Source organism: Balaenoptera ricei, chromosome 17, assembly GCF_028023285.1.
Source record: "Balaenoptera ricei isolate mBalRic1 chromosome 17, mBalRic1.hap2, whole genome shotgun sequence".
NCBI classification, from domain to species: Eukaryota; Metazoa; Chordata; class Mammalia; order Artiodactyla; family Balaenopteridae; genus Balaenoptera; species Balaenoptera ricei.
Window position 1 is genome coordinate 33,735,530 of NC_082655.1, and position 22,408 is coordinate 33,757,937.

At 39.1% G+C, this 22,408-nt stretch overlaps 1 protein-coding gene and 1 pseudogene across 1 annotated transcript in view; one reads left to right on the plus strand and one right to left on the minus strand.

Moving 5' to 3' along the window:
- The window catches only part of SLC25A32 (solute carrier family 25 member 32), a 56,750-nt gene that overhangs the window by 28,676 nt on the left and 5,666 nt on the right, over positions 1-22,408 (plus strand). The window contains exons 2-6 of the mRNA XM_059901953.1: positions 14,475-14,625; positions 16,460-16,545; positions 17,857-18,017; positions 18,394-18,507; positions 18,833-18,978. Of these exons, the coding sequence (XP_059757936.1) occupies positions 14,475-14,625; positions 16,460-16,545; positions 17,857-18,017; positions 18,394-18,507; positions 18,833-18,978 (658 nt within the window). The remainder of the gene's footprint in view (positions 1-14,474; positions 14,626-16,459; positions 16,546-17,856; positions 18,018-18,393; positions 18,508-18,832; positions 18,979-22,408) is intronic.
- On the minus strand, positions 7,503-9,430 carry LOC132352074 (HMG domain-containing protein 4-like; annotated as a pseudogene).

Here is a 22,408-nt window from a genome sequence, read left to right on the forward strand (position 1 = left end):
CGTCTTCCCATAATCTTTCCCATTGCATTTCAGACTGTAAGACAGGTAAGGCAAATGGTCAGTGATGGGTCTGAAGGTACAATTGAGTTTGGAAAAAAATCACATTTTGGCTGACCTTAAAGCGATGCACTTGACATCCAGAACAAGCCCCCAGCCCCCAAGTTACATTGATTTTTTTTTTTTTTAGTATAGGGAAAACTATAGACTAATTTTATTTATTAATATGTATACAAAAATTCTGAATAAAAGTATTAGCAAATGGAATCCAGCAATGAAAAAACAATAATTATGATCAAGTAGGGTTTAGCCAAAGAGAGCAAGGATAATGAGATACAAAGGAAATCTATCAGCATAATTCATTATATCAATGAAGGGAAAAATGGTCATATTAATTAATGTTGAAAAGTCTTTAGATGGAATTCAGCACCCATTCTAGACAAAAATGACGTATAATTGGTTTAGAATATCTGGCAAATTCTGAGGTTGGCTAATCCTGACCCATTCCTAGTCTCCTTTGTTGGGACTGGTTCCATTATTTTGTTTGTTTGTTTGTTTGTTCTTTTTTTTCACACACACACACTGTATTTTATTTTTACAAGAGATAAATAGACTAACACCAAGCATTGTAAATGGGTGACCACAACAAAAGCAACAATGATTGCAATTACCAAACATGAAACACACTCATACTATATCATAATATTGACATTCAGTCCAGTAATCCTCCACTGTAACAGCTCCTTTACTTTGCAGTGAAAATTGATTTGTATATTCTTTATCTCTGAGTCCTTGTGGGATTTTTTTTTTTAATTCAAATAGAAAATCACAAAAATTATAATCATCCTCATCAGTTCACTCAGACCCATGTAATTAATTTTTTTTTCATCTTGATCTTTTGTTAGCACTTTTATGAGTTCATCAGTTTTTCATTAGAGTTCTGAAAATGGTTATTCAGTCAGTTCAGCAGTACAGTCAGTTACCAGAAACCTGAACTTGTCAGAGTCTTTTCCATGAATTCCTTGAAGATGAAACCCTTTTATAGGAACGTATTTGCAAAAGCATCAGAGTACACCCAGAACTGTCTGTAAATGACAAAAGACTTAAAAATGACCATGGTTAAAGATTTGATGAAAGTTCATAATAATGCAATTGACAAGGAAATTTAGTTATTTCTGAGATGTACATTTAAAGTAATAACTAGAATTATGACTTATTATACCAAAACATATAAGATTTTTAGAAATTTCATGTAATGTCTGAAACATTTATATTAACATATTTCCATACAAATAACCCAATGAAAGTTTAGTATTAGTTGTTTTGTTTGTTTCTTTTTCTATACTGCAGGTTCTTATTAGTCATCAATTTTATACACATCAGTGTACACATGTCAATCCCAATTGCCCAATTCAGCACACCACCATCCCCACCCCACCGCAGTTTTCCCCCCTTGGTGTCCATATGTCCATTCTCTACATCTGTGTCTCAACTTCTGTCCTGCAAACCGGCTCATCTGTACTATTTTTCTAGGTTCCACATACATGCATTAATATACGATATTTGTTTTTCTCTTTCTGACTTACTTCACTCTGTATGACAGTCTCTAGATCCATCCACATCTCAAAAAATGACTCAATTTCGTTCCTTTTTATGGCTGAGTAATATTCCATTGTATGTATGTACCACAACTTCTTTATCCATTCATCTGTCGATGGGCATTTAGGTTGCTTCCATGACCTGGCTATTGTAAATAGTGCTGCAATGAACATTGGGGTGCATGTGTCTTTTTGAATTATGGTTTTCCCTGGGTATACGCCCAGTAGTGGGATTGCTGGATCATATGGTACATCTATTTTTAGTTTTTTAAGGAACCTCCATACTGTTCTCCATAGTGGCTGTATCAATTTACATTCACACCAACAGTGCAAGAGGGTTCCCTTTTCTCCACACCCTCTCCAGCATTTATTGTTTGTAGATTTTCTGATGATGGCCATTCTGACCGGTGTGAGGTGATACCTCATTGTAGTTTTGGTTTGCATTTCTCTAATAATTAGTGATGTTGAGCAGCTTTTCATGTGCTTCTTGGCCATCTGTATGTCTTCTTTGGAGAAATGTCTATTTAGGTCTTCTGCCCATTTTTGGATTGGGTTGTTTGTTTCTTTAATATTGAGCTGAATGAGCTGTTTATATATTTTGGAGATTAATCCTTTGTCCGTTGATGCGTTTGCAAATATTTTCTCCCATTCTGAGGGTTGTCTTTTCGTCTTGTTTATGGTTTCCTTTGCTGTGCAAAAGCTTTGAAGCTTCATTAGGTCCCATTTGTTTATTTTTGTTTTTATTTCCATTACTCTAGGAGGTGGATCAAAAAAGATCTTGCTGTGATTTATGTCAAAGAGTGTTCTTCCTATGTTTTCCTCTAAGAGTTTTATAGTGTCCGGTCTTACATTTAGGTCTCGAATCCATTTTGAGTTTATTTTTGTGTATGGTGTTAGGGAGTGTTCTAATTTCATTCTTTTACATGTAGCTGTCCAGTTTTCCCAGCACCACTTATTGAAGAGACTGTCTTTTCTCCATTGTATATCTTTGCCTCCTTTGTCATAGATTAGTTGACCATAGGTGTGTGGGTTTATCTCTGGGCTTTTTATCTTGTTCCATTGATCTATGTTTCTGTTTTTGTGCCAGTACCATATTGTCTTGATTACTGTAGCTCTGTAGTGTAGTCTGAAGTCAGGGAGTCTGATTCCTCCAGCTCCGTTTTTTTCCCTCAAGACTGCTTTGGCTATTCGGGGTCTTTTGTGTCTCCATACAAATTTTAAGATGATTTGTTCTAGTTCCGTAAAAAATGCCATTGGTAATTTGATAGGGATTGCATTGAATCTGTAGATTGCTTTGGGTAGTATAGTCATTTTCACAATATTGATTCTTCCAATCCAAGAACATGGTATATCTCTCCATCTATTGGTATCATCTTTAATTTCTTTCATCAGTGTCTTATAGTTTTCTGCATACAGGTCTTTTGTCTCCCTAGGTAGGTTTATTCCTAGGTATTTTATTCTTTTTGTTGCAATGGTAAATGGGAGTCTTTCTTTAATTTCTCTTTCAGATTTTTCATCATTAGTGTATAGGAATGCAAGAGATTTCTGTACATTAATTTTGTATCCTGCAACTTTACCAAATTCATTGATAAGCTCTAGTAGTTTTCTGGTGGCATCTTTAGGATTCTCTATGTATAGTATCATGTTATCTGCAAACAGTGACAGTTTTACTTCTTCTTTTCCAATTTGTATTCCTTTTATTTCTTTTTCTTCTCTGATTGCCGTGGCTAGGACTTCCAAAACTATGTTGAATAATAGTGGTGAGAGTGGACATCCTTGTCTCATTCCTGATCTTAGAGGAAATGCTTCCAGTTTTTCACCATTGAGAAGGATGTTTGCTGTGGGTTTGTCGTATATGGCCTTTATTATGTTGAGGTAGGTTCCCTCTATACCCACTTTCTGGAGAGTTTTTATCATAAATGGGTGTTGAATTTTGTCAAAAGCTTTTTCTGCATCTATTGAGATGATCATATGGTTTTTCTTCTTCAGTTTGTTAATATGGTGTATCACATTGATTGATTTGCGTATATTGAAGAATCCTTGCATCCCTGGGATAAATCCCACTTGATGGTGGTGTATGATCCTTTTAATGTGTTGTTGGATTCTGTTTGCTAGTATTTTGTTGAGGATTTTTGCATCTATATTCATCAGTGATATTGGTCTGTAATTTTCTTTTTTTTGTAGTATCTTTGCCTGGTTTTGGTATCAGGGTGATGGTGGCCTCACAGAATGAATTTGGGAGTGTTCCTTCCTCTGCAATTTTTTGGAAGAGTTTGAGAAGGATGGGTGTTAGCTCTTCTCTAAATGTTTGATAGAATTCACCTGTGAAGCCATCTGGTCCTGGACTTTTGTTTCTTGGAAGATTTTAAATCACAGTTTCAATTTCATTACTTGCTATTGATCTGTTCATATTTTCTGTTTCTTCCTGGTTCAGTCTTGGAAGGTTATACCTTTCTAAGAATTTGTCCATTTCTTCCAGGTTGTCCATTTTATTGGCATAGAGTTGCTTGTAGTAGTCTCTTAGGATGCTTTGTATTTCTGCGGCGTCTGTTGTAACGTGTCCTTTTTCATTTCTAATTTTATTGATTTGAGTCCTCTCCCTCTTTTTCTTGATGAGTCTGGCTAATGGCTTATCAATTTTGTTTTTCTTCTCAAAGAACCAGCTTTTAGTTTTATTGATCTTTGCTATTGTTTTCTTTGTTTCTATTTCATTTATTTCCGCTCTGGTCTTTATGATTTCTTTCTTTCTGCTAACTTTCGGTTTTGTTTCTTCTTCTTTCTCTAGTTCCTTTAGGTGTAAGGTTAGATTGTTTATTTGAGATTTTTCTTGTTTCTTGGGGTAGACTTGTATAGCTATAAACTTCCCTCTTAGAACTGCTTTTGCTGCATCCCATAGGTTTTGGATCGTCGTGTTTTCATTGTCATTTGTCTCTAGGTATTTTTTGATTTCCTCTTTGATTTCTTCAGTGATCTCTTGGTTATTTAGTAACGTATTGTTTAGCCTCCATGTGTTTGTGTTTTCTACGTTTTTTTCCCTGTAATTCATTTCTAATCTCATAGCGTTGTGGTCAGAAAAGATGCTTGATATGATTTCAATTTTCTTAAATTTACTGAGGCTTGATTTGTGACCCAAGATATGATCTATCCTGGAGAATGTTTCGTGTGCACTTGAGAAGAAAGTGTAGTCTGCTGTTTTTGGATGGAATGCCCTATAAATATCAATTAAATCTATCTGGTCTATTGTGTCATTTAAAGCTTCTGTTTCCTTATTTATTTTCATTTTGGATGACCTGTCCATTGGTGTAAGTGAGGTGTTAAAGTCCCCCACTATTATTGTGTTACTGTCGATTTCCTCTTTTATAGCTGTTAGCAGTTGCCTTATGTATTGAGGTGCTCCTATGTTGGGTGCATATATATTTATAATTGTTATATCTTCTTCTTGGATTGATCCCTTGATCATTTTGTAGTGTCCTTCCTTGTCTCTTGTAACATTCTTTATTTTAAAGTCTATTTTATCTGAGATGAGTATAGCTACTCCAGCTTTCTTTTGATTTCCATTTGCATGGAATATCTTTTTCCATCCCCTCACTTTCAGTCTGTATGTGTCGCTAGGTCTGAAGTGGGTCTCTTGTAGACAGCATATAGATCGGTCTTGTTTTTGTATCCATTCAGCAAGCCTGTGTCTTTTCGTTGGAGCATTTAATCCATTCATGTTTAAGGTAATTATCGATATGTATGTCCCTGTGACCATTTTCTTAATTGTTTTGGGTTTGTTTTTGTAGGTCCTTTTCTTCTCTTGTGTTTCCCACTTAGAGAAGTTCCTTTAGCATTTGTTGTAGAGCTGGTTTGGTGGTGCTGAATTCTCTTAGCTTTTGCTTGTCTGTAAAGCTTTTGATTTCTCCATCAAATCTGAATGAGATCCTTGCTGGGTAGAGTAATCTTGGTTGTAGGTTGTTCCCTTTCATCACTTTAAGTATATCATGCCACTCCCTTCTGGCTTGTAGAGTTTCTGCTGAGAAATCAGCTGTTAACCTTATGGGAGTTCCCTTGTATGTTATTTGTTGTTTTTCCCTTGCTGCTTTCAATAATTTTTCTTTGTCTTTGATTTTTGCCAATTTGATTACTATGTGTCTTGGCATGTTTTTCCTTGGGTTTATCCTGTATGGGACTCGCTGCGCTTCCTGGACTTGGGTGGCTATTTCCTTTCCCATGTTAGGGAAGTTTTTGACTATAATCTCTTCAAATATTTTCTCGGGTCCTTTCTCTCTCTCTTCTCCTTTTGGGACCCCTATAATGCAAATGTTGTTGCGTTTAATGTTGTCCCAGAGGTCTCTTAGGCTGTCTTCATTTCTTTTCATTCTTTTTTCTTTATTCTGGTCTGCAGCAGTGAATTCCACCATTCTGTCTTCTAGGTCACTTATCCGTTCTTCTGCCTCAGTTATTCTGCTATTGATTCCTTCTAGTGTAGTTTTCATTTCAGTTATTGTATTGTTCATCTCTGTTTGTTTGTTCTTTAATTCTTCTAGGTCTTTGTTAAACATTTCTTGCATCTTCTCGATCTTTGCCTCCATTCTTATTCTGAGGTCCTGGATCATCTTCACTATCGTTATTCTGAATTCCTTTTCTGGAAGGTTGCCTATCTCCAGTTCATTTAGTTGTTTTTCTGGGGTTTTATCTTGTTCCTTCATCTGGTATATAGCCCTCTGCCTTTTCATCTTGTCTATCTTTCTGTGAATGTGGTTTTTGTTCCACAGGCTGCAGTATTAAAGTTTTTCTTGCTTCTGCTGTCTGCCCTCTGGTGGTTGAGGCTATCTAAGAGGCTTGATGGGAGGCTCTGGTGGTGGGTAGAGCTGACTGTTGCTGTGGTGGTCAGAGCTCAGTAAACTTTAATCCACTTGACTGTTGATGGGTGGGGCTGGGTTCCCTCCCTGTTGGTTGTTTTGCCTGAGGCAACCCAACACTGGAGCCTACCTGGGCTCTTTGGTCGGGCTAATGACAGACTCTGGAGGGCTCATGCCAAGGAGTACTTCCCAGAACTTCTGCTGCCAGTGTCCTTTTCCCCACAGTGAAACAGAGCCACCCCCCGCCTCTGCAGGAGACCTTCCAACACTAGCAGGTAGGTCTGGTTCAGTCTCCCCCGGGGTCATTGCTCCTTCCCCTGGGTCCCGATGCACACACTATTTTGTGTGCGCCCTCCAAGAGTGGGGTCTCTGTTTCCCCCAGTCCTGTTGAAGTCCTGCAATCAATTCCCACTAGGCTTCAAAGTCTGATTCTCTATGAATTCCTCCTCCCGTTGCCAGACCCCCAGGTTGAGAAGCCTGACGTGGGGCTCAGAACCTTCACTCCAGTGGGTGGACTTCTGTGCTATAAGTGTTCGCCAGTGTGAGTCACCCACCCACCAGTTATGGGATTTGATTTTACTCTGATTACTCCCCTCCTACCGTCTAATTGTGGCTTCTCCTTTGTCTTTGGATGTGGGGTATCTTTTTTGGTGAGTTCCAGTGTCTTCCTGTCAGTGATTGTCCGGGCAGCTAGTTGTGATTCTGGTGTTCTTGCAAGAGGGAGTGAGAGCACATCCTTCTACTCCGCCATCTTAGTTCCTCCCCTGGTCTACACTGATTTTTAAGGCAGATTTATCCACCACAGGAGAAGAAATAATCCCAAGCCCATATTCATGCCAAGGTTTCCTCTTGGCTAAACCTTTGCCATTTCATAAAATTATTAAAAGCAAAGTAGTTACAGTCCTATGTATATATTATATATTATATATACATATATATACACATTATGCATATATATAAAAATTTAAAATCTACACCCAGAGGCCAGTGAAGGGATCTGGAGCAGTCACATATACACAAGCCAGCAACAGGCAAGATAAGGTTTCTGTCCCAGGAGTCTTTGCTGTCATGGTCCAGGCATGATGTAAGCAATGTGGTTTAGTGTGTTTGACAAGACCTGTTTGGGACAGCCATTCAGCTCAGGTAGTTGTGTGGTCACACATGCTAAGGGGCCAAGCACACGGATGATGGAATCCAGAAGCACTGACAAACTGCCAGACACAGCCACCATGCCCTTGGTTTCCTGCAGGTGGTGTCCAGTGAGGCTCAGGGACTCTCCCAACAGCTGGAGATGAGCGGCCACGTCGACAGGCTCTGTCTCGGGGGCTTTGTCTGGCGAGGCGGGTAATAATAGCACGTTGGTGGGTGGGGATTTCTTCGGGGTGACAGTACTCCTGCAGAGGAAGCTTTCACTTTCATGAAACCTTCTGAGCTGGATGCTTTTCTTTTCACAGTTGTAGCTTCTGCTTTGTTCTGTTTGTGTTGCAGATGCTGAGGTTTTTGCTTCCAAATCAGTTTGTCCTTCTCTGGCAATTGCTTCCATACCTCAGCCAGTTTTTTACTCAGTTCCCCAGAATCTATGCCTGGATGGTCAGCCACAATGGTTACACGATACTCCTTAAAGAACACCTGGTAGGCCGACATGGTCTTCTTTTTTGGCTTTTCTCCTCTGTCACTCTCTTTGTCCTTCTCCTCTCTTTTTTTTCTCACTGTGCCTATCTGTGTGGAGGCCAGGAAACGTGGGGGAGGGGCGGCTGCTCCAGTGTACGGGATGCTGGGCGGAGGGCCGGGCAGCACTGGGACCTCTCCCACTGCAGCAGCATGAAGTCCCGACCTTCTCTTGGACTTGGAGTGTCGCTTCTCTTTATGCTTCTCCTTGTCCTTCTTTTTGCTCTTCTTTGACTTCTTTTTCTTCTTGATTTCCCGGTAAGAATCATCAATCACTAACTCCCCAGCCTCCAGCTCCCCGCCAGAGGAGGAGCCTGATTCTACTAGAATAGGTTCAGCCCTGAAAGATCAAGGTTAGCACTGTGGGATTCTGGGAACTGGGAGGCATCAGACCCATAGCCTTCAGGGCCAGGAGACGAACGTGAATCTGAGAATGACTTGTGCTTCTTCCAGGCTGTTTTCAGAAAGCTCCGTAACTCGTGTCCTAGGAGTAAAGCACCTTGCTCATCTCAAGCTGACTTCTTAGAGGATTTTTTCACAGTTGCTTGTTGAGAGGGGTACTGAAAAGACTCCTCATCAACTGAGCTGCTTCCCTTCTCCTTTGGTGAGAGAATAAGTTTCATCTTTAACCCGTCAGGCTCCCAAAGGGTCAGTGTCTCAGTGTTCACATAGAGTGGTTTCATTTTTTTGGATTTGTGGGAACCACCATCCCCCAGGGACAGCTCCCCACTGCTTCCGCTGACTTTCTTCCTGTGGTGTTCCTTTTTACTCTCTGAATGGCTTGATGAACTGGAGGATTTTTCTCCTGTCTTTTTGGGGGGCTTGGTGTCTTTTGCCAGAGGGGAAGTGATCCCTTTCAGCAGGTCCATAGTTGTATCAGCAGATTGAGGGCTGGACTTTTTCTTTTTCTTCTGTGATGATTCCAAAGACAAAATATCTGGTGTATCACAAATGAAGACTGTTCTTCTATGCTGAATCCTCCAAAATACCAGCCCTCCACCTCTCTCCTCCTTCACCCTGGTTTATCGGCACTCAGAACAAGAATCACTGTCCTCCATAGTAGTAATCATCAGAGGAGTGCTTCCTCTTCTTGTGCTTGTCCATCCCCAGGAAGTAAAGTTCACTGTCCTTTAACCTCTTCTTGGAAGAATTCCTGACCTGAGCAGTGATTTCTTCCTCTTCCCTTAAAAAATCTTTGTAAGAACGTTTCTTTTCTTGTTGGCTTCGGCCAGCAGCTAGCCCTATGTCCTCAAAGCTGTGATCACCATCAAAGCAATCTTTACTAGGCTCGCCCGGATCCTGCCTCAGTGCGCTGACTGCCGCCATCTTGGAGAAGGAGCGAAAAGCACAAGCAGCCAGGGAGCCTCAGTCGAGTCCAGAGCGCAGACCTTGAAATAATTTCTATCCTCTTAAGTTTGTTGAGGCTTGTTTTGTGTCCCCCTATGTGGTGTATCCTAAGGAATGTTCCGTGTGTATTCTGAAATACGCATGCTTGAAAAGAATGTGTATTCTAGGGGTTTTTTTTGCATATAATGTCCTGAAAATATCAATTAAGTCTACCTGTTCTATTGTATCATTTAGTATTTCTGTTGCCTTGTTGATTTTCTATTTGGAAGATCTGTCCATTGACGTCAGTGGGGTGTTAAAGTTTCCTACTGTTATTTTATTCCCAGCAATTTCTCTCTTTGTTAGTATTTGTTTTATGTATTTAGGTGATCATATTGGTTGCATATATATTGAGTATAATATCCTCTTCTTGTATTGATGCTTTTATCATTATATACTGTTCTTCTTTATCTTTCTTTGTGACCTTTGTCTTAAAGTCTATTTTGTCTGATATGAGTATTCCTATCCTGTTCTTGTCATTTCCATTTGCATGAATATCTTTTTCTATCCCCTCTCTTTTTTTTTTTTTTGGCTGTGTCAGGTCTTTGTTGCTCTGTGCAGGCTTTCTCTAGTTGTGGCAAGTGGGGGCTACTCTTTGTTGTGGTGCATGGGCTTCTCATTTCAGTGGCTTCTCTTGTTGCGGAGCACAGGCTCTAGGCGCACGGGCTTCAGTAGTTGTGGCACATGGGCTCAGTAGTTGTGGTGCACGGGTTTAGTTGCTCTGTGACATGCGGGTTCTTCCCAGACCAGGGATCGAACCCATGTCCCCTGCATTGGCAGGCGGATTCTTAACCACTGCCTCACCAGGGAAGTCCCTATCCCCTCACTTTCAATCTATGTGTGTCCTTTGCTCTAAAGTGGGCAGTATATTGTAGGCTCTTGTTTTTTTAATCCAATCTGCCACTCTGTCTTTTGATTTGAGCATTTACTTCATGAGCATTTAAGGTAAATATTGATAGATAGGGATTTATTCCAATTTTAAACCTTGTTTTCCAGTTGATTTTGTATTTCTTCTCTGTTTCTTTTTTCTACTTTTTTGGTTTGATGGGTTTTTAAAAATTATGCACGAGTTCTTTTTGGTTTTTGTGAATCTGTTGTGTTTTTGATTTGTGGTTACCCTGGTTTTCAAGTACATTAACCCATTACTATATACCTGCTTTAGACTCATAGTCACATAAGTTCAAACATTCTTAAAAAAAAAGAAATCTATGTTTTCTTACTCCCCTTCCCCACATTTTATGATTTTGATGGCCTCTTTTACATCTTCATGTTTATCTGTTTATAGTTATAATTGCTTTCACAAAAAACATTTATCTTATTTAAATGATTTACTTTCCAATTGTGATTCTCTTTCCTATAAATTCTTGCTTTTTTTCTATTTAGAGAAGACCTTTCAATATTTCTTTTAGCATAGGTTTAGTATTGCTGTATTCTTTTAGTTTTTGCTTGTCTGAGAAATTGTTTATCTCTCCTTCTATTTTAAACAATAATCCCACTGGGTAGAGTATTCTAGGTTGCACATTTTTCCCTTTCAAGACTTTGAATATATCTTGCCATTCCCTTCTGGCCTGCAGCATTTCTGTAGAAAAATCAGCTGATAGCCTTACAGGAGTTCCCTTGTAATCAACTTTTTTCTCTTTATCTTTAACTTTTGCTGTTTTAATTATAATATGTCTTGATGTAGACATCTTGGGTTTGGGTTCATCTTGTTTGGGACCATCTGTGCTTCCTGTACCTGGATATCTGTTTCCTTCTTTAGGTTTGGGAAGTTTTCAGCCATAATTTCTTCAAATACATTTTTGATCACCTTTTCTCTTTCTTCTCCTTCTGGGATCCCTATTATGCATAGATTGCCATGCTTTAAATTATCCCATAGGTCTCATATATTGTTTTCATGTGTCTTTCTGTCTTTTGTTCTGATTAGGTGATTTTCATTATTCTGTCTTCCAGATCACTTACTTGTTTTTTGCAGTATTCAGTTTGCTATTTATTGCCTTTAGTTCAGCTTTCTTCTTGGCAAATGAGTTTTCTAATTTTAGTTGGCTCCTCTTTATAGTTTCTATGTCGTTTTTACAATAATCTGCATTTCTGTTGGTATCCTTGCTTAATTCCTTCAGTATTTTTATTACCTCCTTTTTGAACTCAAGGTCTAGTAGACTGGCAAGGGCTATTTCATTGTTCTTTCAGGGGAAGTCTCTTGATCTTTTAGTTGCAAGTGGTTTCTCTGTTTCTTCATTTTATTTATATTTCTCTGACTATGAGTTTAAGAAAAACAGTTATCTACTGTGGTCTTGAAAGGCTGTTTTTATATGGGAGCATCCCTATGTAGCCTGCGTGAGTCTAATATTTTTGGTGCAAGGGCTGTTTTTAGTATGGATGCCTGCTGCTGCTTTTCTCAGTGTGTGCTGGCTGTTATCCCCTTGAGAGGGGGTGTGATTGTTGTTGTGGTAACCAGAGCCTGCACTGGATCATGAACGGGACCTCATGTTTGCTCTGTGGTTGTCACAGCCCTGTCAGGGGCAGGGTCTGCTCCCCAGTTGTTGGAGTAGAAGCCCCCACATTCAATTCTGAGCTACAGTGTGAGGTAGGTGGGACTGGATTGCTCCTGCTGGGATAGGAGCCGCTGAGTATTCCTCCTCAGGAGCTGTCCACCAGGAAATGCACTCTGTGGTGTCACTTGTGTGAGCTCACAAAGTTCAGTGTTGTTGGCACTGCCCTCAGCCTTGGGAATGCAGGCAGTCGGCCAGGATGTCCCTCAGGTGCTGTGCTCACAAAGCCGCCAGCACAGAGCCACTGAAGTGCAGCATGGGGATCTGCCCATGAGAGCTATGGAATCGGCGCAGACCCCAGCCCCACCTCCACATGCAAGTGCCCACAAAGCCCACCAGTGCTAACACCAGACCTGCTCCAGTGCCAGTAATACGCTCCAATGTCCCACAGGCACTACACTTTCAGAGCCCCAGCAGCATAAATCCACACAGCTGCTGGGACATGGCTCAGATTTCAGCCCTGCTTCTGAAGTCTCCAGCACTGGGGATCTGCTCAGATTTTAGCCTCATCTCTGCGTGTGGGCACTTGCGCACTCCCAGAGCTCCTAGAAGCGGAGTCGCACCTGCTGTGAGCACACTGAGAATGAGGCTGCTATGGCGGGGCCCCACCCCTCACTTCGTGTGTGTGTGTGTGTGTGTGTGTGTGTGTGTGTGTGTATGTGTGTTAACAATGGGGCTTTTATGGCAGATCTGGGCTGCACCCTACACACACCCTGTTGTGGCCCAGACCACACTTCAGTCCCTTTGGGCAGTCTCTGCACAGCCAACCCCAGTCCTCTCCCCCAGTTTGTTTGCTGCAGCCCGTGTTTCAGCACCCAGCCCCTGTGCCATGGGTTGTTTGTTTTTTTGATGTTGAGTTATAGGAGCTGTTTATACATGTTGGATATTAACCGCTTATCGGTCATATCATTTGCAAATATTTTCTTGCATTTGGTAGGTTGTCTTTTCGTTTCATCAGTGGTTTCCTTTGCTGTGCAAAAGCTTTTAAGTTTAATTAGGTCCCATTTGTTTGCTTTTGCTTTTATTTGTTTTAGGAGACAGATTCAAAAATATGTTGCTACAATTTTATGTCAAAGAGTGTTCTGCCTATATTTTCCTTTAGGAGTTTTATGGTATCTGGTATTACATTTAGTTATTTAATCCATTTTGAGTTTAGTTTTGTATATGGTGTTAGAGAATGTTCTAATTTCATTCTTTTACATGTAGCTGTCTGGTTTTCCCAGCACACTTACTGAAGGGACTGTCTTTTCTCCATTGTATATTCTTACTTCCTTTGTCATAGATTAATTGACCATAAGTGGGTGGGTTTATTTCTGGGCTCTCCATTCTGTTCCAATTCTGTGAATTGATAGTTTATGTAATTTGCCCATAAGTTTTTTAGAGGCTGTTTGTCATTTTCTTATTCATTTGTGAATCCTTTTTATAAATTAGATATATTAACCCTATACTACAAACTTTTTTCAATCTCTTATTGGTTTGTGGAGTCTTTCATGAAATAGAAGTTATTTAAAATAAGCATTATCTTTTAAACTTCCAAAACAGATTTGAATTCTCCTTATTTAAGTAACATAGAATGTGTGTAGTATCAGTTTTTGTTTTACCCTATCATGTTTTATTAATTTAGAACTTTTGAGAGTAAGAAAACAATGGATGGGATTTTCTACTTTCTATTCTGATTTCTGTGTGTGTGTGTGTGTGTGTGTGTGTGTGTGTGTGTGTGTGTGTTGGTGGGGACTGTGGCAAGAGAATTTCCAGGCAAGTTTATCCCATTCTCTACATTTGCTTTCTTATCGCTCCTCACATCTTTTTTTTTTTTTTAATTTTTTTAATGCTATTCTTGTCTGCTTACATTCTTTTTATGTATGTATGTATGTATGTATGTATGGCTTTGTTGGGTCTTCGTTTCTGTGCGAGGGCTTTCTCTAGTTGTGGCAAGCGGGGGCCACTCTTCATCGCGGTGCGGGGGCCACTCTTCATTGCGGTGCGGGGGCCACTCTTCATCGCGGTGCGTGGGCCTCTCACTATCGCAGCCTCTCTCGTTGCCAAGCACAGGCTCCATATGCGCAGGCTCAGTAATTGCGGCTCACGGGCCTAGTTGCTCCGTGGCATGTGGGATCTTCCCAGACCAGGGCCCGAACCCGCGTCCCCTGCATTGGCAGGCAGATTCTCAACCACTGCACCACCAGGGAAGCCTCGCTCCTCACATCTTTATCCAAGTTTTTATTGAGGGTATACTACACACTTAAAACTTAGATAAATATATGAATTTATTAATTTAAAAATATCAAATCCTGGAAAATAATTTTATCTACCAGAAAATTTTTTCTTTTGAATTTACCTCCTTTCTGTGATTGATTGTGTGATATCTATATGTTTATATGTAATTCAGAGCTAGAACTTTGCTCCCACCTAACTCTGTGTATCCTTTACTGCAGTGAGTGATGGATTGGAACTGAGACCGAAATATAAAGGAGTTTTGCATTGCTTGACCACCATTTGGAAACTTGATGGACTACGGGGACTTTACCAAGGAGTAGCGCCAAATGTGTGGGGTGCAGGCTTATCCTGGGGACTCTACTTTTTCTTGTGAGTAGGTCTGGGATATTTTACAGTAGTAAATAAAAAGGAATTTATGTTTTTAATGATTTTTTTAAAAATCAGTTGGTGAAGCAAGGTGAGTCATTTAATCAGTTTCTCTGAATTGGAAGGGCTAGAAAGAGCAAAATGGTGTATTAGTCTCATTCTCTGTAAACTATTATCAGAGGCATTTAGTCTGGAAAAAAGTTATTAATAAGAAGAAGGTAAAAGGATGAGATGGAGAAACACTCTTCCAGAAGCCATTTCTGTGAGATGGATTCAGGAAGGTGGCTTCCCAAAATACATTGATTCATAATGAAGTTGGAAAAGCAGAAGAGGACAGATCTTGGAGTCCTCATAAGAACATGTATCACAGGATAGCCCTATGGGAACAGAAAGCCAAAGCCAGTGCATGACTGAGAGTCTAAGGCATGTTCTTTCTTATCTCCTATTTGACCTGCTCCTTCATCTTTGTAGCTCATTCATTTCCTCACTCCTTCACTGTCAGGTATCATCACCGTTTGTAATAACTGCTATTGGATGCTTACTGAAGAAGCCACAGAAAGCACCTGTGGCAGCCATATTCAAGTTGTTGAGTGTACAAGGGCATGGAAACAAAGTATTATCACACTGCACTGGAGGAGTGGGTGCTGCTCTGAGCTTGCCTCTGATATCTGAAACTGAATCCATGAATGGGGAGGCTTTTGTTTTAATACATGGCATTTTTAGGAAAACACCAATACCTGGTATATTTGCCTTCTTCTCTTTTGTGTCTTACATTTTACTTGATTTCTCATAATCTTATGGCAGTATACAAACCAACCTTAAAATATTTCCTAAGTGAAATCAAAATAAAAATCAGCCTTAATATTGTTTAAATATTTTTCCTATTTTCAGTTGTAAGACATTCCTAGATGGGTGAAACCGTATGTATAAAATTTATTATGTTAATAATTTCAGAGCTGTGTGGGTTCTTTAAAGAGAGTTTCTAAGGGCAAGCCATGTAAGGTTTATGTGTTGAAATTATCATAAAACAGTATACTTGTTTTATGATAGAATGGATTGGTCAAGTTTGGAAAGATTTATTTAGTTCAAGTCTTCTTCCTGGAGGAAAGTGGAAATTGGAGTTTGACAAAAAAGGTGATTTAACTCCCTTACTCAGAAGCATTTTGTGGCTGTTTTCTGCCAAGTAAAGCGTAAATGTCAGTGTGCCACTCAAGTGTAGCTCAGTTTGCCCTGTCTTCCCATCCACCCCTATAACTTTTGCTCATGCTTGTGTTTCCCTATTGAAACTGCACCTGTCTCTCCATACCTGGCTCTGTGTTGCCTCCTACCCAAAGCCTTCTCTGATCTCAGTAATAGTTCCTGAATCTCTCATGATACTGTTTGTGTTATCTTTTGTTATGATTTCTTGTGTGCCACTATGGTCCTTGTTGATCTGTCAGGTGGGATCCGTGGAGTGTTTTATGTATCAGAATTGCCAGCCACAGTATCTGAACGTAATAGTTAGCTGCCCCTTTTTTGTCTGCCCAATTGCTGCACCAGTACACCCTCCCCCTTCCAGTTTTCCTGTTTGCTGTTTTTATTAATGGTTGAACATGTGATGAAAATATTTTACATATGTATTGCCAGCCTACATATTTGGGGGGAGAGATGGTATAGTCTTACAGTAAACCATTTCCAGTAAATCCATTATTTGAAAAAGGTCTTGTTTTGTAGTTGGATTATGCATTGACTTCTACTTCTGAGGTATTTTTAAGTTACCCACACTTTAAAATAGAATTTACTGCTTTATGTCACCCATTCAAATATTTATCCAACTGTTCATGTTTAATTCTTTTAGTTACAATGCCATCAAATCATATAAGACAGAAGGAAGAGCTGAAAGGTTAGAGGCAACAGAATATCTCGTCTCAGCTGCTGAAGCTGGTAAGGTAGTGTTTGAAATATAAAACATCAACTTCCAACTTGATTTTCACTTTTGTTCTTTATTTGCCTTTTTTCCTATGAACACCTGAGTTTAAATATGCTCATCTAACTATACTAATCAGTTATCACATGGAATTTCTTAGAAGGCAAGTATTCTGATGGATTACTCTGGATAGATTTCAAGAATTTTACTTGTCACAAAGGGTGTAATATTTAAAAAGGTTATGACTCTCTAATGATTTAAGATGATTTGGTATAGTGTTTTTTCCATTAAAATATGATTTCAGTTTTCAAATTAAACAATTTAATAGTCTTGTTTAATTGCCTCATGTATGTATAATATTCAGAAGGAAAAACAAAGTAGGACTAATAAGTCTTTTAACTCCTACTTTGATACCTTGATACCTTGGTGTTTTTTTTTTTTTTTTTTTTTGGCCATGCTGCACGGCTTGTGGGATCTTAGTTTCCCAACCAGGGATTGAACCCAGGTCCTCGGCAGAGAAAGTGCTGAATCCACTGGACCGCCAGGGAATTCCCCACCTTGGTTTCTTAATGTTTACTGATTGTTTTTTAAGGCAAGAATTATCTTGCTCATTTTGAATACCTAGCTGCTAGCAGAGACCTGACTCACAATAGGACTCCATAAATACTTGTTGAATAAAGGACTACTTAGGAAACTTGGCAAATGAGAAACTTAACCATTTGAATTTTTTTTTTTAACAAAATCATCTCTCTGTAAAGAATGTAAATATTTCTTTTGATATTACATAGTTATTTAATTTTTGAGGTGTCATGGCTAGTTTGAGTGGGTTTGAGGAAGAGTGTAATAAAGTTGGGGTGGGTATACATGTGCACATGCACAGATGATTGAGGTGCTGGATTGCTGGTCCTTTTCCCCTAATCTTCAGCCCCTCTGGGTTGTACTGTGTCCTCCTCCTAAGTATATGTATCTCCTTATCAGCATCTGCTTCCCAGGACCTCGGTCTGTTCTCCACACTAGGCCACTTTGTTTAGGAGCCAGGACATCTTTGCTACCCTCACACCTCAAAGGGAAAGTGTTTCACATTTTCATCACCTTTTAAAATTTATTTCTCACTAACCACATGGGGAGCTTTTTAAGACCACCAAAAACTATTTAAGACCACCAAAAACTATGTCTACCCATTAACCCTAGGTCTGTGCCTAAGGGACCACACCTTGCTGTTGCAGGTACAGCCCCATTCTTTATATAAATGGACTGTTTTTAATTCAGCTTGTCAGAAGTGAGAAAGTACCTGTATGCTGAGTAATATTATTTAAATCTGATTTCAGGAGCCATGACCCTCTGCATTACCAACCCATTATGGGTAACAAAAACTCGCCTTATGTTACAGTACGATGGTGTTGTTAATGCCTCACAGCGGCAATATAAAGGAATGTTTGATACACTTTTGAAAATATATAAGTATGAAGGTGTGCGTGGATTGTATAAGGTAATGAATTATTATCAATATATTTTAATAGCTGACAATTGTAATTTCCCTTGGCTCTATTGTCTGAGTTCTGAATGACCTGTACTCAGTCCTGAAAAGAAACCAGACTTAGGCAAGGAAAAATTTAATGACAACCGAAATCTGTATTGAAATTGTACTTTAAATTGTTTATCCTCATTACCATAAGAAGTATCATCATGACACTGGTGGGTGTGAGAAGGACTGTCTAAAATAAAACTTTGTAGAGTAACCATTTCTCTAAGTCACACATTGAGGCCACTCATTCCTTACTCCCCTCCCCGGAAGCTGTGGTCCCTTGGAAACTTGCTTAGTTTAGCTTTTTTTTTTTTTTTTTCCTTCACTTGTTCCTTTCTAGGGGTTTATTCCTGGGCTGTTTGGAACATCACATGGTGCCCTTCAGTTTATGGCATATGAATTGTTGAAATTGAAATACAACCAACATACCAATAGATTACCAGAAGCACAGTTGGTAAGGTGATACTTGAAAAAACACTGTATTTATTTTTATGGGCATTTAATAGATGGAAATTTTGTCACGTTTACTTTGGTAGTATTGCTATGATGATAAGTACCGATTTGCCACTAATTTAATTTATAGTTAAATACTTTGCAGGATAATGGCACACAACTGTAAAAAATAGAACCCCATTCCACAGACCTTGTTTCAAGAGGGGAAACAGTATTTTTCACTTGTGGATCCACTTCAGTGTTGGTTTCCCTATGTAAATTTTACTTCTATATTTTTAAAGAAGTCCTACCTAAAGAAAAACAAATGTTTTCTGTTGTCATTTTAGAGCACAGTAGAATATATATCAGTTGCAGCATTATCCAAAATATTTGCTGTGGCAGCAACATACCCATACCAAGTTGTAAGAGCTCGTCTGCAGGATCAACACATGTTTTACAATGGTGTATTGGATGTAATCACAAAGACATGGAGGTAAGAGTATGTGGTATATCAAAATGGCTCTTAGGAGGTACCTTGTAAATCTTACACCGTCCAGTTGACATCATTAGTTTTATAGCAAAAACCAGTGTCTGTGGTGAAAACATGGCTGATGGACCCTTCCTCCGCATATCCCATTTACTCCATGGAAAACCATGAGCCTCGACTTATTCATTTATAAAATTTGAATATCTAGGTTGACAGAGTTGTTTATAAAAATCAAATGAGATGTGTGAAAGTACCTTGACAAATTAATTAAAATTTAGGTGTTATAAAATATTTGAATGGCATTGAACATAGGAAGTCATAAAAAACCTAGTTTAATAGAATTAAGAAGGCCCCAAGGGGAGGCAGAGTCAAGATGGCAGACTAGGAGGACACGGAGTTCGTGACTCCTCACAACTAGGACACCTACCAGGCACTGGTGGGGGACCACAGACACCTAAGGGGATGAGAGGAGCCCCCAAGCAACCAGACCCCGGGGAATATTAATCAGGGTGAGGTCTCCCAGAGGTCCTCATCTCAGCACCAAGACCCAGCTCTACCCAACTGCCTGCAAACTCCAGTGCTAGACACCTCAGGCCAAACAACCAGTAAGGCAGGAACACAGCCCCACCCATCAAAAAAAGCGAGACAACAAAAAAATGTTACGAACGAAGGAGCAAAGTAAAAACCTACAAGACCAAATAAATGAAGAGGAAATAGGCAACCTACCCAAAAAAGAATTCAGAGTAATGATAGTAAAGATATCCGAAATCTCTGAAATAGAATGGAGAAAATACAAGAAATGTTTAACCAAGACCTAGAACTAAAGAACAAACAAACAGTGATGAACAACACAATAACTGAAATGAAAAATACACTAGAAGGAATCAGTAGCAGAACAACTGAGACAGAAGAGCGAGTAAGTGAGCTGGAAGGTAGAATGGTGGAAATAACTGCCAAGGAGCAGAATAAAGAAAAAAGAATGAAAAGAAATGAAGATAACCTAAGAGACCTCTGGGACAACATTAAACGCACCAACATTCGCATTATAGAGGTCCCAGAAGGAGAAGAGAGAGAGAAAGGACCCGAAAAAATATTTGAAGAGATTATGGTAGAAAACTTCCCTAACGTGGGAAAGGAAATAGCCACCCAAATCCAGGAAGCACAGAGAGTCCCAGGCAGGATAACCCAAGGAGAAACACGCCGAGACACATAGTAATCAAACTAACAAAAATTAAATTCAAAGAAAAAATATTAAAAGCAGCAGAAGAAAAGCAACAGATAACATAGGAGGGAATCCCTGTAAGGTTCTCAGCTGATTTTTCAGCAGAAGCTCTGCAGGCCTGAAGAGAGTGGCAGGATATATTTAAAGTGATGAAAGGGAAGAACCTACAACCCCGCAAGGATCTCATTCAGCTTCGATGGAGAAATCAAAAGCTTTACAGACAAGCAAAAGCTAAGAGAATTCAGCACCACCAAACCAGCTTTACAACAAATGCTAAAGGAACTTCTCTAGGCAGGAAACACAAAAGAAGAAACAGACCCACAAAAACAAACCCAAATCAATTAAGAAAATGGTAATAGGAACATACATATTGATAATCACCTTGAATGTAAATGAATTAAATGCTCCAACCAAAAGACACAAACTGGCTGAATGGATACAAAAACAAGACCCATATATACGCTGTTTACAAGAGACCCACTTGAGACCTAGGGACACGTACAGACTGAAAGGGAGGAGATGGAAAAAATATTCCATGCAAATGGAAATCACAGGAAAGCTGGAGTAGCAATACTCATTTCAGATAAAATAGACTTTAAAATAAAGACTCTTATAAGAGATAAGGGCACTACATAATGATCAAGGGATTAATCCAAGAAGAAGATATAACAATTATAAATATATATGCACCCAACATAGGAGCACCTCAATACATAAGGCAAATACAGCCAAAAAATGAGAAATCAACAGTAACACAATAATAGTGGGGGACTTTAACACCCCATTTACACCAATGGACAGATCATCCAGACTGAAAATAAATAAGGAAACACAAGCTTTAAATGACAGGATAGACCAGATAGACTTAATTGATATTTATAGGACATTCCATCTGAAAGCAGAAGAATACACTTTCTTCTCAAGTGCACATGGAACACTCTCCAGGATAGATCACATCTTGTGTCACAAATCAAGCCTCGGAAAATTTATGAAAATTGAAGTTGTATCAAGCATCTTTTCTGACCACAACGCTATGAGATTAGAAATCAGTTATAGGAAAAAAACACAAACACATGGAAGCTAAACAGTGTGCTGCTAAATAACCAAGAGATCACTGAAGAAATCAAAGAGGAAATTTTAAAATACCTAGAAACAAATGACAGCGAAAACACGATGACCCAAAACCTGTGGGACACAGCAAAAGCAGTTCTAAGAGGGAAGTTTCTAGCAATTCAGTCTCACCTCAAGAAACAAAAATCTCAATCTAACCTTATGCCCAAAGCAACTAGAAAAAGAAGAACAAAGAAAACCCAGTTAGTAGAAGGAAAGAAATCATAAAGATCAGAGCAGAAATAAATGAAATAGGAATGTAGAAAACAATAGCAAAGATCAATAAAACTAAAAGTGGTTCTTTGAGAAGATAAACAAAATTGATAAACCTTTAGCCAGACTCATCAAGAAAAAAAGGGAGAGGACTCAAATCAATAAAATTAGAAATGAAAAAGGAGAAGCTACAACAGACACCACAGAAATACAAAGGATCATAAGAAACTATTACAAGCAACTCTATGCCAATAAAATGGACAACCTGGAAGAAATGGACAAGTTTTTGGAAAGGTACAACTTTCCAAGACTGAACTAGGAAGAATTAGAAAATATAAACAGATCAATCGCAAGTAATGAAATTGAAACTGTAATTAAAAATCTTCCAACAAACTAAAGTCCAGGACCAGATGGCTTCACAGGCGAATTCTATCAAACATTTAGAGAAGAGCTAACACCTATCCATCTCAAACTCTTCCAAAAAATTGCAGAGGGAGGAACACTCCCAAACTCATTCAACGAGGCCACCATCACCCTGATACCAAAACCAGACAAAGATATCACAAAAAAAGAAAATTACAGACCAATATTACTGATGAACATAGATGCAGAAATCCTCAACAAAATACTAGCAATTCAAATCCAACAATACATTAACAGGATCATACACCATGATCAAGTGGGATTTACCCTAGGGATGCAAGGATTTTACAATATCGGCAAGTCATTGTGATATACCATATTAACAAATTAAAGAGTAGAAGCCATATGATCATCTCAATAGATGCAGAAAAAGCTTCTGACAAAATTCAACACCCATTTATGATTTAAAAACTCTCCAGAAAGTGGGCATTGAGGGACCCTACCTCAACATAATAAAGGCCATATATG